The sequence below is a fragment of the Pleurodeles waltl genome, chromosome 8 (assembly GCF_031143425.1).
Source record: "Pleurodeles waltl isolate 20211129_DDA chromosome 8, aPleWal1.hap1.20221129, whole genome shotgun sequence".
NCBI classification, from domain to species: Eukaryota; Metazoa; Chordata; class Amphibia; order Caudata; family Salamandridae; genus Pleurodeles; species Pleurodeles waltl.
The window spans coordinates 526356864-526374821 of NC_090447.1; the positions used below are offsets into that span (position 1 = coordinate 526356864).

Consider the following 17958-nt stretch of genomic DNA (forward strand, 5'->3'; position numbering starts at 1 on the left):
TCTGCTTGATTTTTCATCAGCTTAATAAACCATTGAAACAGACCTGAGCAGAAACGTTGTGAGGAATTTTCCGTTGCTCCAGAAAAAAGTAAATGTTGCTTCTTGGAGCACTCCTCGTGTACTCTATAAAGGCCACTTTTTGTGCCTTCTGCAGTAACTTGTTCTTTGCCACTTGATGGTGCCGTAAGGATTTTGCTGACTCCTCTCATATAAAAGTTCCATCCCTGGATTATAGTTGTTGTGGGAGTATAGATCAGTATTTTCTTTTTCTTTATTTCTGTACTAACATATGTCCAAGGTATTATGAGTTGATTGAACTCACAGACTACTGCTGTAAAGATATTCCTTTCATGTTTGACATAAGGGCCCAAATTAACAAATCTTTAATGCAGGTGCTCATGCGACACATTGTAGCACTGATTGAAGCAATATGGCACTAACAACAATCTTTACATGCACAACTTTAGGCCAGATTTACTAAAGAGTGGTGCAGTGCCAAAATTTGCAGCTCCGAGCTGTGTCAGTTTAGAAATGCAGGGATGCCCCATCTTTACTAAACTACAGCATGCCTCTCTGTTTCGCCCTGCACTAAATTTAGCTGTCAGCCCCAACACAGGCACCCTTGCACCATAGGGCAAGGGTCTCTGCATTGAGGGGATTGAATATTTATGTGCAGGAAAGTGTCACTTCCTGCAAATAAACAATCTACAATGGTGATTTGGCACTTCTATGTGTGCTGCAGAATGCAGCACACATAGAAATAGCAAATCATCATTTTCGAATGATTGTGTATGTGCAGGAAGGAACACCTTCCTGCAAATAAACATTCATTCATGACCTTTCGCACTTTCTATGTGCACACATCAAAAAGCAACAACAAAGAGGGATAGAAGTATTCCTCCTCATTGTGCCATGCTAACACCACCCCTGGGTTGGCGTTCATTTTTGGCGCTGCCTCAGATTTACACCTTCTTGTAAATCTGTGGCAGTGTCACAAGCAATGGGTGTTGTGGTGGAACACCCACAGCAACACCCACTGCATGCCCCTCTTACGCAGAAAACTGCTTCGAAGGGGACCATACTTACAAGATGGCGATAAGCCACAAAAAGTGGCTTAGCGCCGCCTTGTAAATGTGGCACACTGCACAGCGCCTCCAGAGCGCCAGAAAAGGTGACACTCTGGTGGTGCTTGGGCCTTGTAAATCTGGCCCTTTGTTTTTCAAAAACTGACACGATGCAGCACTTAATGCCATTGGCCCATATAGAGGCAAATCTATGATAATTTATGCAAAGGGAGTGGATAAAGGCAAGAATGGGTCTTCACATAAGAATGGAAAGAGAGTGATGAAAGCACCTGTGGTCCATCAGAGAAAGAGAGAGAGGGTGTATTGGACAGGAAACCGAAGTTAGAGGGAAAGAGAGTTAGTTATTGCTGGGGAGACAGGCAGTGGAAGTACAAGAGGAGATTAAAAACAGAACCAAACCAGTGAAGGTGCATTTTAAACAGGTGTGTTTTTAGCTTTCTTCTGAAAGGTCATTAGGTTCTTGCCACATCTCAGGTCGACTTGAAGTAATTTACATGATGATCTGCTGCACTAGAGAATGGTTTAGTTGCAGCTTTATAAAGTTTGTATTTTTGTATCCAAATATGGTTGTATAAATTTGTTGGGTGTCTGTCTGGACAAGTTCAGAGAAGATCAAGGATAGTCCAGATCAGGGGTCTCCAACATTTTCTGTAAAAAAAGCTACTTAGGTTCAATGAAACTCATCCTGAGCTAAAAATATAAATGTTGTAATAGTGACCACGTGATTACATTAGTGCCATTATATGCAAGATTACTATCAGTGATCCCCTTGGTGCATCAGTACGATTGCCAGCCGAAATGTAAAGAAAGTCTGTCAATTGCCTATGAGCTTTAAATATACTTTGGAATAAACATCAACTTCTGAGTTTTGAAAATGTACAAACTTTCATCTTGAATACACTTTCTGAATGTTGGTACACATTCATTAATGCAACCAATCAAATACGCCTAAGCTAGTAGGCTGGGCTGCACAGAGGAGAGCTACTTATAGATAGCTGGAGAGCTACCAGTATCTCATGAGCTACTGGCTGTAGAAGCCTGGTCAAGATGTTGTAGCTACATTGATTTAAAGGTGATGCAAACTAGCTTACATTTTACTCTAGCTCTCAAAGGAAGTTAATTAAGATCTTTAAGGACAACGGAAATAATTCATTTTTTCTCCTGTTGGAGATAAGCCGTGCTCCTGAGTGGAAATAAGTAAATAAGTAGGTATATCCACCAAAATGGCTTTCCCGTGTTTAATTCTCAATACCACTAAGACCTGCACAAGAATCTAATGAAAATCCTTTCGCTGAAGAAATGGCTTGATCATTTCACAGCATAAAGCATTGCCCTGTCTTTCAGTGAAATGTACAGATATGGACAATGTGAGTCTTACCACATTTCCGAAGATATAAATCCTTGAATAGCAAAGGTGTTAAGAAACCCCTAAAGCCAGTTCTAATGTGGGAATTCTATGGACGACTGGTACTGTAATTGGCATGTCTAGTGCATTAAAAGGACACGACCAGCACATGCTACTGATAAACAGCAGAATAGCAGCATCCACTTCCTTGGCTCCGTCACCCTGAGCTCCGAGTACAGAGAGACTGGCTTTGCCTTAACAACCCACCCTTCACATTCCGCAGGACATACTTTGTTAGCACCACACAAACAAGATTGGAAAAGGGTTTATCATAAACTCTCTGAAAGAAGCACAGCAACCTGGAAGCATTCTTTGTAGCATGGCCACATCCATTTCTGACACTTTTTTTTATTTTTCAACTTTTTCTTTAGGTTTCAGCCTATCAGAGAGCGCATCATAGCTGCCAGGGTTTCTGATTGCTATGTGTGTCATTTTCATAATTTCAGTGTAAATATGAGTGACTTCAACAACTATGAGTGACCCCTTCTCACAAGCACAATCAAACAATGAAGATGAGGAGACCTATAAATATCAGAAATTACACACATTTTGAGAAACAAAAAACACTAAGAAGAACTTAAAACTGCTGCAAAGCACCAAAAAATTGAAAGGTACGAGGCGCTGACAGAGGCACACACAAGCTAGGGGTCACAGCCCAGCTGCATAGTGTAATTTATTAAAAAAAGAAACACACACTGAGCATTATAAAAAGAGTAAGTTGCATGGGCTACTAGTCTTACAAGCAATTAACACATAATTTGAGCCACAATTATGTTTAATTAGGACAAATACCCATTGCCAGTGTTCATTCTCTCACAGCAGCTGCTAAGGAGGCTCCAGAGCCCGGTGGTCTGGGGTCAGGTTGGGTCCCTCCAACTCGGATGTGCAGTCACACTGTTGTGCAACCTATATTTTCTGCAATGACTCCACTGATTGTAGTGACACTGGCCAGCCTCACACTGAATCACTGAAAGCCAGTGCTAGTGGGTCTGTGGTCGAGTCACTAAGGCCGGATCCCATATTCAGGCACTAATTATTGTCGATTTATTAATGGCCGTGGTGACGGTGAGCGGCTGGTGACTTTGCCTTGCCCTGGCACCCAACATGACTGGTCACCTGCACCAGATGATGAGACCGATCAGGCCCCCGCAGCGGTGTGAGAGGCGGGGTCCGAGGAGGTGCTGCTGCATGCATTTCAGTGACTTCTTTATGACCAAACTCAAAAGCGTAGCCAAAACGTATGCTGCCTGCCCGCACCACAGGCGGCAGCTGAGCAGGAGGACTGACCCGTGACTCACCCCCACCTGACCTACCTAGCCTATAACTGACTGTGTCTCTCACTCACAGTCAGACTTACCAGTAGTCAAGCCATGTTTGGAGACTCACCGTGAGACCGAGAATGCTCATGTGTCGGGCCCGTTGGTTTTGTCTTATGTACCTAGATACACTGTAGCAGAGAGCACCATTCTCCCAGGGCTGCGAGCTGAGCAGATCTTGAGCCAGCCCCCTTAACCTGCCTGCAGTCAGTCAATCAGTCAATCAGTATATGTAAAGCGCGGCTACTCACCCATTAGGGTCTCAAGGCGCTGGGGGTGAAGGGAGGAGCATCATCCAAAGAGCCATATCTTGAGGTTCTTCCTGAAGATGGTGAGCAACGGGCTTTGTCTGAGGTGAAGGGGGAGGTTGTTCCAGCTCTTCACTGCAGGGTAGGTAAATGTGGGACCTCCGGCAGTGGTTTTGCGAATGTGAGGGATGGTGGCCAGGGCCATTTGGGTGGAGTGGAGGTACCTCGCAGGGCTGTGGAAGGAGACGAAGTGGTTCAGGTAGGCTGGTCCTGCTTTGTGTATGGCCTTGTACGTGTGGGTGAGAAGCTTGAAGGTGATTCGCTTCTCGACCGGTAGCCAGTGGAGAGTCCTCAGGTGTTGGGAGATGTATTCTCGGCGGTGGAGGTTCAGAATGAGTCTGGCGATTCTGGGAAGTCCAGAATGAGCAGTCAGCTGACAGTCTGACATGACTGTGCATTATAGCAGCGCTCTGCTTTACAGCTGAGCAGGGCTATAATGCATGATTAATGCATTTCAGTGTGGTGATGCGGACCACCTTACTGAAATGCGTTAGACTAACGCCTGATCCATGGTACTTCGCAGGGCAGGAGCAGCTGGGTGGTATGTGAAGACATCCTGGAGAGTTTTAGGTCGCAGCCTACCAGACATTGCAGGTGTGTGGTATGCGAAAGTTATCTTGGGGACTTTCAGAAAGTTGACCTGGGAAGGCATTCTGCCCGTTGCTTGTTACTGGCTTTGTGGTTAGTAACACATTTTCTTGCCTTCCATTTGTTGGTGTAGTCTCTCTAGGTTTACTCTTCAGTATCCTTCTGAGAGCTCCCTTTCAGTAAACAGGCCTGTACATCTTGTTCTTATCTCATCACATTTGCTGTGCATTTAAAGACAGAGGTCAAATGTCAAGCTGTCTCTTCGAGGGAGCCTGGAGTTTATTTTTCTTATGGCTACCATGCTTTTGGCTGACTTCGAAGTGAGAGCGTTTATAGGAAAGAGGAATGCAGCTTACTCTCATCATGGAGCTTGCCTGTGCCACATGCCTTTTGAGATGGCCAACTTGCTCTCCAGCAGCACAAAACATTTGTCTTTCTTTCGTCGGACATGAACTTAGCTGCAGGAAGAATGGGTCCGGATTCTGGATCATAGAGCTGCAACGTCTTTCTTACCTGCTTTTCATTATCTGGCTCAGACTCTGTGCCACCTCAGACCAGAACTGTTCTCTTCTTTCCGTTTTTACATTAGTAATTGAAGAGAATATCGAGATTATTAACAAAAGAACATTGTGTACATTTAACCAATGCTATAATGTACAGCTTAGACCAGTTGTGGTGTGTGTGCATAGATTTCTACAGCTTACAATAAAAAAGGCGGTGAATGTCATATTTGGCTACTTCAATGGAAGGAGTGCTAAAAAAAGAGAAACTCAACAGCATCTATTCAGTTTCCTTAGCTCATAGCGATCACATTAGCAGAATATCATATAGCACAATTCCGTAAAGCGTGTTTCATGTAATGTATTTGTTTGTTTTCAGTGAGAATTATACGTTGCTGGAGGGTTTCAGATGGCTAAAATAATTCAAATTAAACTACCCAGAATGATCATTTATTGTGTTTAGAATTTTTGAAAATGCCAAAATATAATTCACTTTATATGTTTGGGTAAAATTTTTGGGATGTCAAATTATAAAACTTAGCATATATGGGTACATGTAAATAAAAGTTTAGGATAATTTGGAAATGAAGTGGACAGGAAGCCAGGGACCAAATGTTTGAGAATTTGAAAGGGAAGCGAAAAAAGTAAATAAAGGCCACATTCTTTTTGGCTTGTCACTTTCGGTGTTACCAGGAATGGATGTAGCATGACTACTTAGCTAATAAAATATAATTAGCCAACACAGGGCACATTTGGTTCCATATTTACAAAATTGTATAGCTCTTAGAAACTGCAAAAGTAATGTTTGCCTAGTAAAAATAGGCCAATCTGCCCTCAAGTGGGGTAGAAATGGCCTAAATACAATTTGCCCCCCCAGGGGAGCGACCCTTGCCTAAGGGGTCGTGCCCCATCTGTAAAACAAAAAAAAACAAAAAAATCACTGGGGCCTAATGGTTTCTGCCCCCCTTGGGAGAAGATCGGCCTAATTAATATAGAGAAATGGCCCATAATATATTTGACCCCCCCTCCCGGGGAGCGACACTTGCCTAAGGGGTCGCTCCCCTTGCGTGAAATTCGCCTTAAAAAACAACTCCCTGGTGTCTAGTGGTTTCTGCCCCCCTTGGGGGCAGATTGGCCTAATAAAAATAGGTGAAATGGCCTAAATATAATTTGCCCCCTAGGGGAGTGACCCTTGCCTAAGGGGTTGCTCCCCACCTCTAAAAAACGAAAAAATATTTTATCCCTGGCGCCTAGAGGTTTCTGACCCCCTGTGGGCCTATCGGCCTGATAGCAATAGGGGGGGCAGAAAAGGCCTTGAAAATAATTCCCGCCCTGGGGAGAGACCCTAGCCCAAGGGGTCGCTCCCCTTATGCCAATTTCCTTGTTCAAAATAATCCCTGTTGTCTAGTGGGCATTTCAGCAGCCAGATCGCTTCACGATCTGGTGGCTGAAATGCTCTGAGAGACTTCATAGGGAAGGAAATTCATTTCCTTCCCTTTGAAGCCTCTCAGGCACCCATCACATGATCAGAAGAGAAATGCAAAGCATTTCTCTTCCGATCGTGGGAGGTGGCCTCTGATGAGGTCAGCGCAAGATCGCGTGCTGAAGTCAAGACACGTCACTGGGTGGGGCTGGTGGAGTCGGGGGTGGAAGGGGAAGGGCTTCCCCTTCCATCCCTGCCCTTGGGAAGCCCACGGAGGGAGCGCTGTGCCACTGGACATAACTATTACGTCCGCGGCACAGAGCGGTTTAAATGAGTCACACAGGCCGGTATTTGCTGGTTTATAGCTTTTCACGAGCTAAATGTCTGTGCACCCTTCTTCTCAACCCACCTTACCTGCTAACTGTCAACCCAGCATGGACCTGAAGTCCTTCCCCTAAACACCTGTTGCATAACATAAGCCTGCAGTTCTGTTCTGTGATCAGGCAACAAGTGGGCTTACCATTTCTCATAAACAAAAACATGCATTCATAAACGAGACCGAACAGGCATACATGCAAACCGTGGCATACAGTGCCGAGCTCCTGCAAAAATGCTCCTTACCTTTCCATAGCCCCCCTCTTACATACATTTCATTTGTTTTAAAGCGCTAGTAAAGGATGGTGTTAGAATGATGACAGGATACTGCAGATGGATTCGGTCTTTCTTTATTCACGTCTCCTCTCTCCATTCGCTCTCACAACCGCTTACTCTGACAGATTAGAATCTTACTACATTTAACTTTCTAAGGTAGACAACCGTCTAAATGTGGGAATGTGCTAATGTGATTAGAAAGGGTAGGGACGATGTAATGCTGGAATAGGGGAGGTTCATTAGGCTGATAACTAGGAACAATGCTAATTGTTTCCTGGGAAAAGGAATAGTGCTTTCAAATCGTAAATAGTTTCTGAACACAGCGACCCCTTCCCTGAGGTCAGTGCCCCCCCTTCAGGTCAGCACCCAGAGTAGCCGCACCAGCCGCACCTCCCTAAAGCCGGCGCTGATGGCATAGGTGCATGCACCCAAACACATAAATACAAAATTCAAGACAATCTCTAACATATTGTAGCATGTAAACACAATAATTCACACAGAAATAGAAACAATCGCACACAGCTAACTCGTACATACATATATATACACAAAAAGCAAAGTGTTTAACAGCCTCCCATATTGTAATACACACATATATAGACATAAAAGACATACATACATGTTATGCACATACACATTTACACAAACACTGAGCTATACCGTATGACACAATACATACAGAACCACTGTATAAGTCCTAGAGACAAGTTACATGAAGAGCTATTCCCCGCAGCTGCAGAGGAGCAATGGCTGAGCGGCTGTACCGTGGGTGAGATGTGCACCCTTCCCCCGGAGCTGCACTTCCTCTCTTCCCAGCTTCTTACTGTGCTCACTTGTCCTGGAGCTTCTCTTTGCGTTTCTGTTTTTGCATTGTTAATTGCAAAGTCAAGATTACAACTAAAAATAAGTCGGTGCACTTGCTAATTCTACAGGGGTACCAGTTTTGCCCTAATGCAAGCAAGGAGAATGGAATTCCACCCACAGTTGGTTAGGAAAATGAAACCACAGTTGGGACGCTGAGAACCTCTCAAAACTCTCAAACTCCTGGTCCCAAGTTGCTACCCCTCTTGCTGCACTCTTGTTATCCATGCCCCTGAGCGAGTGCCAAAATGGCTAGCTAAGAGCAGCTCCTGTGTGTTTGCATACAGCATACAATTATATAAGACACCAGGGCCTTGGGTGGGAGAGGCCACATCAGAATGACAAGCATTGGCGCAGCCAATAGGTCTTCCCTACTTGAGACCTATTGACTTTGTCAGTGTTTTTGCAGCATGGTTTAAAGTAAAAGAAAAACAAGCATTTGCAATGCAATAGGTCTCGCATTTTCTTGAGTTAGAGTTATGTGCATTGTAAATTTAGAACTGGACTTTTCTTGTCACATAAGTTGGTCACCCCTGCCTCATAAATTAATCTTTCTCTGCTATGTTTTTGTGGTCACTAGCGGCTACTGACATCAGAAATCACAAGCCCTTGAGGAGAGACGAGAAGATGACTGCACTACCTCAGGTTGTGTAAACGTCTGCACAGAAATTCGAAAATAAGACTGGAAAAGTCTTGCAAGCGTTCTTTCCTGGCTTTTCAACAAAGCCCTAATGAAGTTTACAATAGCAGAGCAGCCTGAGAAGATTTATGGACCCAATAAAGGAGATAAGCAATGCCCTGTGTGTGGATGTCATGAGGGCTGGCAGTGGGGGCCCTGGAGAGAAAGACCCCAGATGCGAGGCAATGCAAGTTTCACATTGCTTCTAAGTTTAGCTACATTCAACAAGAAAGGGTATAGTGTGGCTTTCCTGAGCAGTGAGCTAAACGTTTAGGCACCAGGTGTTTCATTGCTTCTAAGTTTAGCTACATTCAATGAGAAGGGGCATAGTGTGTCTTTCCTGAGCAGTGAGCTAAATGTTTAGGCACCAGGTGTTTCTTTTGTAAAATAAGCTTATTTTAATGTTACATAAACATGCGCAAAACACCTACAGAGGAATTAACGCACTGAAGCACCAAAGAATTTCTCTTGGAAAAATAAGCTCACTTCAAGACTAAATCAACGTGTGTGCACTGGGCTATAATGAAAAAAACATTAATCAACAGATACTGGGCAGTGGTAAAACAACATTTTAAAAAACAAAGCCTAGGAGCTACTATATTTTAAAGATTTAATGGTGGAACAAATGTTCTAGGAGCCAAAGGTAAACAAGGACAGCACAGGAATAAAGCCAAGCCAGGTGGAAGGAGTGGAATGCTGCAATAAAACAAAGGCAGCTACCAGCCTAAAACATCCACAGGGAAAAGGGAGCAATAAAAAAATAACAAAAGTGTCCGTCAGAACAACAGATAAAGAAACTAATGTGGAATAATACAGTAGTTGGTCACTGTTTTGAAACAGAAAAAGGAGGAAGAAAAAGGCAGAACTGACAACTGTCGAGCAAGAATTTTTTAAAGGACACTGCAATCAACAAATAAAATCGCTTTAAGCCATAAGACGTATACTAAAAGTATACAAGAGGTCCTATTCTTACCCTTGACCTAAAAAGTGCTATGATGCGGCCAGCGTTTCAAATGCCATAGCGATTTTCTTTAATTCACTTTCAACCATGCTGCACAGCAGCCGTGCCATGGTACAACATGGCTAAAAAATCACGGACAAAGCCAAAAGATCTCAAATAGGCAAGACCTATTGGCTTTGCCAATGCTTGTTCTTATTTTTCTCTCCTGGTCTCTTTAATTCCCAAATACGTGATTTTCTCTCCCTCCACTTTCTTTCACCATATCTGGGTTCTTTTTCTCTCATTATGTTCTCCTGTTTTCTCTCAAATTATTTGTTCCCCTCCTAGGCTACCTTCTTCTCCTTTTTCCCCGTTCTCATTTCTTAATCCCCCTCTTCTTAGCACCTCCTTTCATTTTCTCTTTTCAGTCTCATTTTTCTTCGTCTCCTCTTCATTTCTCTTCTGTGATTCCTCCTTTTAGTCCCCTGACTATAGAAACATCAAAACTGGGGTTATGCCAGTGCTTGTTTAAAATCAAATAAACTTGCTCTTATAGAACATAGGGGCAGGTTTAAGGAAAGTGCCGCTGTGCCCTGTGCAGCGCCACTTTTCTTGCGGCCCTTAGCACCCACCCTACCGCTACCATGTGTGTGCTGTATTTAAAATACAGCGCACTATGGTGCAGGTTATGGGCAATAGTGTCATTTTTTGTGAGGCTATTAATGTACTCTGAAGGAGTAGCAGCAAAATGTTGGCGCTACTCCTGCAGAGTACATAGGGACCCATTATAAATAATGGTATGCACCCATTTAACGCCTGCTCTGAGCAGGCATTAAAAGTGCAGAAAAAAATGCCGCAAGGAAATCGCTTAGATTTGCTTGTGCCATTTTTTCAGCCCCCCCTAACAGGGGAACGCCCCCCCCTTGTAAACATTATGCCTGGTGCAGGCATAATGTAGCACAAGGTTTTACAAAATGACACAATGCAAGCATTGCACCACTTTGTAAATATTGGGCATGGGAAATGCCACCATAACGCCATGTCTGTTTCAAAATAAATGCTGCAAATGTGGCGCAAGGTGGCTCTAGTGGCTTATAAAAATGGCCCAAAAACGTTAATGTTATTACTATGGAGTGTAATCTGATGTTTCTTTCTTTCAGAATGAATGTGTGGCGCGCGGATCATTTCCTGAAAAAGATGAACCAGAAGAAACCTTTTTGACATTGATCGAAGAAAACACTGGACAGCAAAAGTAAAAAGTCAGAGGGATTTGCCAACTCCAATTTTTTTTAATTTGACCCAGAAAATTTAAGTTCTAGCAATTTTCTGTATATGCTATGGCCCATATTTATACTTTTTTAGTGACGCATTTGTGTCATTTTGTGACGCAAAAGCGGTGCAAATGCGGAGCTAAGAAAGTATAAATATGGGCCTAGGTTTCATGGTTCAGACTGATTCACACATTTACATCCATCACCTCTGTGCTAAGAGTGTTTGAGAGTAAATATGTAAATTATATTTGGATGTGCTGTGAACATAGAAGCAATGCAGGAGCCAATAATAAGCCTTTTTCGCTAAATGTAGTGTGCAGCTGTCTCTCAGGGGAAATATGATATGTCCAAAGAGAGAGAGGTGTAAAATCAGCCTTCACCCTGCCATTGGTTGCTGCAAGTGTCATTCATTCATTAGAACTCACAGAGCAACCATTCAGTGTATCAGCTTTAGGCAGCTTTACCTGCCTGTTGTTGGACCCATTATTTTCAACAGGTAACATAAAATTAAATTGGGCTTTGGATGAGTTCTTTGATCATAAATGGATGGCTTTGTTGTCTAGCTCAGTTATCTACGCACTTTCTTGTTTGCACTGGTGTGCACTTATTCTTCACTTTTCCGAACATGTTATGATGCTAAATTAAAAATGGCCACTATACACCACAACTCATGCTTGAGCTTCAGAAACTATTTTGAAATGGGTTTTCACAAAAAATCCAGTGCAAAATTACCAGCCATGCATCCACCAGTGTTCGCTTACCTCGCAACTCAAGCATTTGAATACAAATTGCAAATAAAATGCATCGACAAAGCTAATACCTCAATATTTGAGAACCATGTCCTACTGGGCTTGCCAATGTTTGCTCATTTGAGCGGCTGTGGAGCAACCGTTTGTACATCAAACACCAACGGTTGCTTATTTTTCTTTTCAAAATGTTTAATAGGAGGCAGTTTGGAGTTAGAAAAAAATTATGCGAAATGTATGTTATTTCTAAAGCATTCAATCTTCCCATATTAAAGTGTCACAGTGACCAGATGGGAGACAGAACCAGGCCTCTGAATTTGTACCTTTATCTAGCAGATTGCAATCTTATCCAAGCAACGGATACAGAGCTGTCTTACAGGGATCAATATTTCCATCCTATGACACAGGCTCAGAGCTGTGTAATAAATATGTCAGCTTCCTGAGCTGGGATCAGAGGATTTGATCTGAATATTGCAAATAGATTCCTGCACAGGTATATTAGACATCTGAGCTTTCTTAGTAGTATTAACATTCCCACCTGTAGGCTACCCACAGGTTTCCATTGCAGATATGTTAAACACCTCATCCGTCGACAGGCTTAGGAACTTGTGGTATGCAGATTACATATCGACCTCTGTAGCAGATACATAGACACTCATTTAACTCATTGGGATTGAATTTGTGACTTGGATTTGCTGCAGCTAACAGCAACATTTACTTTTACCCCTGAGTTAGTTTATCTGGGCTGGAAGTTGAGAAGCACACCTTAGATTGAACAATTGCTGCTTGATAGTCCCCTATCCCTCTCCTGCTTCCTCGAGCTTTATTAACAGTTTAAAAAAACATTATTTCTCGGAAAGGCAAAAAATCATATTTATTTCAATAATATGTAAGAGAACTAAAAATATGAATACAATTGTATTATTAGAGTTGTATGTTTTCAGCATGGCGGGAGACTTTTTTTTATTTATTATAAATGTTACATTGGCAAAAACTGAGCTTCATTGTCTCCTTCATGTCTCTCTTGTCCGTATCTCCACATAAGAAATGATGATTCTTCACCTATATGGATCATGGAGTGCCATCTACAAATATTCACAGCACCGCACATCACTTTCATTTTGGTAAAACTTCATGTCTGTCTGTCACATGTATTTGTTATCATTCTGGTAGGTTAAGAAAAAGTGCAGCATATATGGCACTAAACTACAATAAGCAAAAGTGGACAGTGGCATGAATAAAACCCAAGTGTTCAGCTAAAAAGTGTGGGAATAGTCTAACCTAGGTGAAAGTAGTGGATAAGAAATGCGTCAATTTATAGGAGACTGCAACCTTACATGCATTGTTAAATAATATAGAGTGAAGTAACAGTTTATAAATAGAGAGACCACTAACAGGAGACAATGCCCCAGTAGGACCAGGAGAACAGAGAGTAAGAAGCTGCTTTAAAGGTATGCAGAAGTTGCAGGACAAGGAATCCAAAATCAGACGTTTCACAAGTAGCATATTCTTTAAGATTCATTCAACAACTGAAGAGAGCGGGATTCAAGATTTTGCATTCTGCCTTGGTATTTAGGGGCAGATGTTTACTCTGTGCTGAATTTGCATCATTTTTTTATGCAAATTCGGTGCAAACTTAACTCCATATTTATATTTTGACGCTAGACCCGTCTAGTGTCAAAATATAGGTGTTAAAGTCATTTTTTGGATGTGTGAAACCACCTTGCGTCAATGAGATGCAAGGTAGGCGTCCCCGTCCAAAAAAATGACTCTAAGCCCCTAGCGCCTTATTTATCCTCCTGTGCAAAAAAGATGCCGGGTGCCTAAATAATGGGGCTAAGCCTGCTTATCACCATTATTTAACACCTGGGTCAGAACAGGCATGAGGGGACCTGTGGACCTATTTTCATGGTCAAACACCATGGAAAGGGCCCAGAGGTGCCCACCCCAAGGAACACCCCCACCCACACTAGAGGGACACCGGAGGATTAAGGACCCTATCCCAGATAAATAGGGTAAGTATATTATTGAAAATGTTCTAAGTGCCATTGGAAGCCCTGAAATGGCCCCCCGCATGGCATTGGGTGCAATGGTCATACCCAGGGGACACTGGTCCCCTGTGCTGGCCATTGGGGTAGTGGGCATGACTCCTGTCTTTTATAAGACAGGAGTCATGTGGTGTGGATGGTTTTGCGTCAGGAAATGACTCTAGGCTGGTTAATGGAATTTTTTTTGCCTCACACCAGCCTAGCCTCTTTTGTTTTATGGCAAAACGCTTTTCCCCGGTACCGCCACCCGCACCTGGCTAATGTCACTTTTGCGACGCTAGCCCAACCTTAGCGCCGGCTTGCGGGATTCCATCATTTTGGCACTGGCTAGCGCTCTGGAATGACACATACGTTTTGCAGCAAAACTGCATTTGCGTAGTTTTGCAGCAAAAAGTATAAGTATGGGGCTTAGTGGGCAAAAGCCTCTAAAAAATAGATACATCTGGAAAGATATCTGAAAGTTTAGATACTCTAAATTTGTAAATCGGATGTGGTGCGCAAAACAGCAAACATCAATCAGGAGCTATTTGAGGTGCGCAATACCAGGGTGATATGATACAATTTTAGGTCTTGACTAAATACAGGCTTGTCATGCTATCATGTTTTCCCAACACAAAAATAAAAATACATAAACATATAGAACCTTTTAGTTAACATCCTTTATCCATTGTGAAGTAGCAAAAGTGTATATGCAAATGAATATGTTGAAGCCACCTCCCCCTCTCAGGTTTGTGAAGGACATTTCAAGTATTTGCATCTTACTCTAGAGAGACATTTAGTAACAGCTTGAACTACTGCAACTTTGTGATGACTTCAAACACTTAAATCTGACTTGAGGGGGCGCATATTAACCATTTAAAGTACTACAGCTTTGGGAAAACTTTATGGGTTTTGCATGTAATTGTAGAGAACCATCCACTAATGACTTGAGAAACTGCAGCAGGTTTGTGACTGTCTTATTAGCCTCAAGATACAAAAATACCTACATACATATGAACAAAAAAGCACCTTTTATCAAATGCCTTTAGAGTTTGTCCGACTGACGTTGATCTTTAGGTTCTTCCTACCAAAGCACAGGCTGTAGATCAGCACAATTCATCCATAGGTGGGTTCCATGATATGCTAGTGGAATTTACAGGCACACACCCAGAGTTCCACTCAAAAACAGTTTGCCAAGAACAAGGTTGTAGGCACCTAAATTTACCACTGACTACTAATACCTATGTATGGTACATTGTCGTCACAAGTGTTCCATACTCATTTGCATGTTAATTTGTCCTGTAAAAAAAGTGCAATTCATTAGAGTAGCACAAATGTGCATGTACACCTCTTTTTTAAATTTACACTCCCACAGCATTGTGAAAGAACTTTCAGGTGCATCTGAGTCGAGGGCGATTTCTAGCAATGACTTGAGGTACTGCAGCTAAACGAAATACCTGACATATTGGCTTTGACAATGTTTGTTTTACTGTTGGTGAGAGCCCTAACAGCTACATGAAGATGATCAGCTCTGATTGTGGCTGGTCTGTTTTTTGGGAGTCTGTTGAAGATGGCAGAGCCGAAGTCAAGGTTTGGGATAGCCATGGCACTAACTGTTTGTTGCAGACCCTGAGCGGAGAGAATGGATTTTAAATTCTTGAGTTTATGAAGATGGGATCTGACAGACGTTGCAATCACAATCAATTAGTTTCTTGTTCTCAAAAGCGTGGAAGATTGAGTGGGTAGAGTAGGGATGAAATCCTGGGTTAATCATATATCTACAATAGAAGAAGAACAAGCACACTTTAAATACCTTATCAGAAAGAGGGGTGTTTCAGCTCCCCATTAAAATGTTTTGAGCTGCATCCGTTTTCAAAGTGATGTGAGGTTATTTGCGCCGCGATACCATGGCACATTACAAATCAAAAAGAGGTGCATTTGAGTAGCGATCAAACAAGGGATAAAAAAACACATGATGCATCGGTCCTCAGGGTACCATTCATTGTATGTGACTCTTCCTCATGCCAGTGACACAGAAAACTAACGTGCAGTTCCCAAGTGTTGGAGAATGAGCAATAAATGCATCAACATACTTTATTGATTGGAATTGGTCCATTTGCAGGATTCTGCATGTTGTCTACCACATAGTCAGTGTACGGCCGGATTACTGGACAGTCATTCTCTCTGGTCAAATTGGATGAGGCATTGGCTGCAGCAGCAGCCCAATCTCTTTCCCATTGCATTAAATGCTTCCCCGACCCAGACCTTTTCTCCCTTGTCCCTTACTTACTCCCCAAGTCAACTCTCCATTTCCACCCCACATATAGGTATCCACCTACATTTACCACCTAATCAGGGAAGTAGGTAAATGTAGGTAGAAAACCCCATGGAAGTGGGAATTCTGTGCGGTTCTACACCCTGAACATCCTGTTCCACACAGTGACTCTCCATTCCTTGGAATTCAACTCGCACTTGCATGGTACTGGTGCAGTGTTACCAGGCGAGAAGGAAATTTTGCATGTGGAGTTACCATCCCAGCAGTAACATGCAACTCGTAACTGGATCCCAAGTGTCACGAAAAGGAATCAGAAGGGTCTAGCAACTGACAGAGAGAGACAAAAGATAAAACTGGGGACAACAGAAGAGGGAAGAGAGAGGCTAACAAAGAGATAGGGACTGAAAAGGTTGAGTAAACAAGGAACTCCCACTTCAAGAGGGATGAGGGCAAAACAGGACATGCCTTGGGACAGAAAGAAACAATAATAAGTCAGACACTCTACAAAGGTGAGTATCTAGTAAGCAACCCTTTTAGTGACATGCTGGTGATGAACAGGGAAAAATTAGAAAGATGCCAGATACATAAGTGACGGATGAAAGCTGAAGCCAAACCATACAATGGGGAATGGAGGTGAAGAAATTGGAGACAGATAACAGTGGAAACAGGAAACATTGATGGAGAAAAATACAGGAGAAGAAAGAGACAAAAGACACAAGGAGCGAGAGATATTGGGCAAACACATAGCAACATACAGTGGGGAGAGAAGAGACAAAGAGAGACTGGTTAACAATGAAGAGAATAAATAAGAAGACTGAATAGGGGAAAAGGAGCATAAGGGAGAGGCTGTAGAGACTCTAGAAAAGAGGAGAAAGATACCAGAGAATAAGAAGTACCGTATACCAAAAAGGAAAAAGAAAGAGGCATTAGAGCTGAGTGAAATAAAAAGCTAACCACACTAGAGCCAAAACGAAAAGGAGAAAAGAGGAAAGATGATCTGCTGAGGAGTGAGGAACATAACAGAAAAGAGAGCAGGTTAATAAATATTTGCTAAATGGAAAGGTAAACATAATGATTAGACCAGGATAACGCAGCACTGTAGAGACATAGGGGCATATTTAAACTTTTTGACGCAGTTTTGCAGCAAAAAAATTAGCACCAGCTTGCACCATTCCACAGGGCCAGCTGGGTGCCAAATTTAAGGAATGGCTCAAGCCAGCACTAAGATTGGGCTAGAATCATCAGAAATGATGCTAGCCAGGTGGGGTTGTGGTATAGGGTGAGGAGGTTGGGTGCCAAAAAATGACGTTAGGCCGGTTTAGCGGCAAAAAAAATGCCGCTAACCAGCCTTGCGTCATTTCCAGACGCACAACCATCCTAAAACATGACTCCTGTCTTAAAAAAGACATGATCCACAGGTCCCCTAATGCCTGGTCTGACCCAGGTGTTAAATAATGGCACTAAACAAGCTTAGCGCCATTATTTGGGTCCGCATCCCATCCGTGCATCATTTTTGCACTATGGGGATAGCGCCATTTTTTGGATGACGCAAAGTAGGTTCATGCATCCAAAAAATGGTGCAAACTCCTATATTTTGACACTAGACATGTCTAGCCTCAAAATATAAATATGGAGTTAAGTTTACACCGAACTTTCATTAAAAAAATGACTTAAATTCGGCGCAAACAGAGTATAAATATGCCCCGTAGTGGGCAAAAGGCATGTGAGAGAAGGGAAAGATGACTGGGTGAGTCTGAAAGAAATGGGGAGAATGAGAGTGACAGGCACTGCAGATAGTGAGAAAGAGTGGCAAGTGGTGGAGAGGGCAGGCTGGGGAAGGAAAAGACAGCAGTGATATCGATATCCTACGTGTACTCTGCAAA

At 42.7% G+C, this 17958-nt stretch overlaps 1 protein-coding gene across 7 annotated transcripts in view; it reads left to right on the forward strand.

Moving 5' to 3' along the window:
* The window catches only part of LOC138250106 (granulocyte-macrophage colony-stimulating factor receptor subunit alpha-like), a 467284-nt gene extending 454521 nt beyond the window's left edge, over positions 1–12763 (forward strand). For 6 of the 7 annotated variants that reach the window (XM_069204545.1, XM_069204542.1, XM_069204543.1 and 3 more), the window contains one exon: positions 10917–12762. In XM_069204545.1, coding sequence (XP_069060646.1) covers positions 10917–11012 — 96 coding nt within the window. In that variant the 3' untranslated portion in view covers positions 11013–12762. Of the gene's footprint in view, positions 1–10916 lie in introns of all 7 variants that reach the window. The other variant, XM_069204544.1, reaches the window with a different exon arrangement.
* The last annotated feature ends 5195 nt before the right edge of the window (positions 12764–17958 follow it).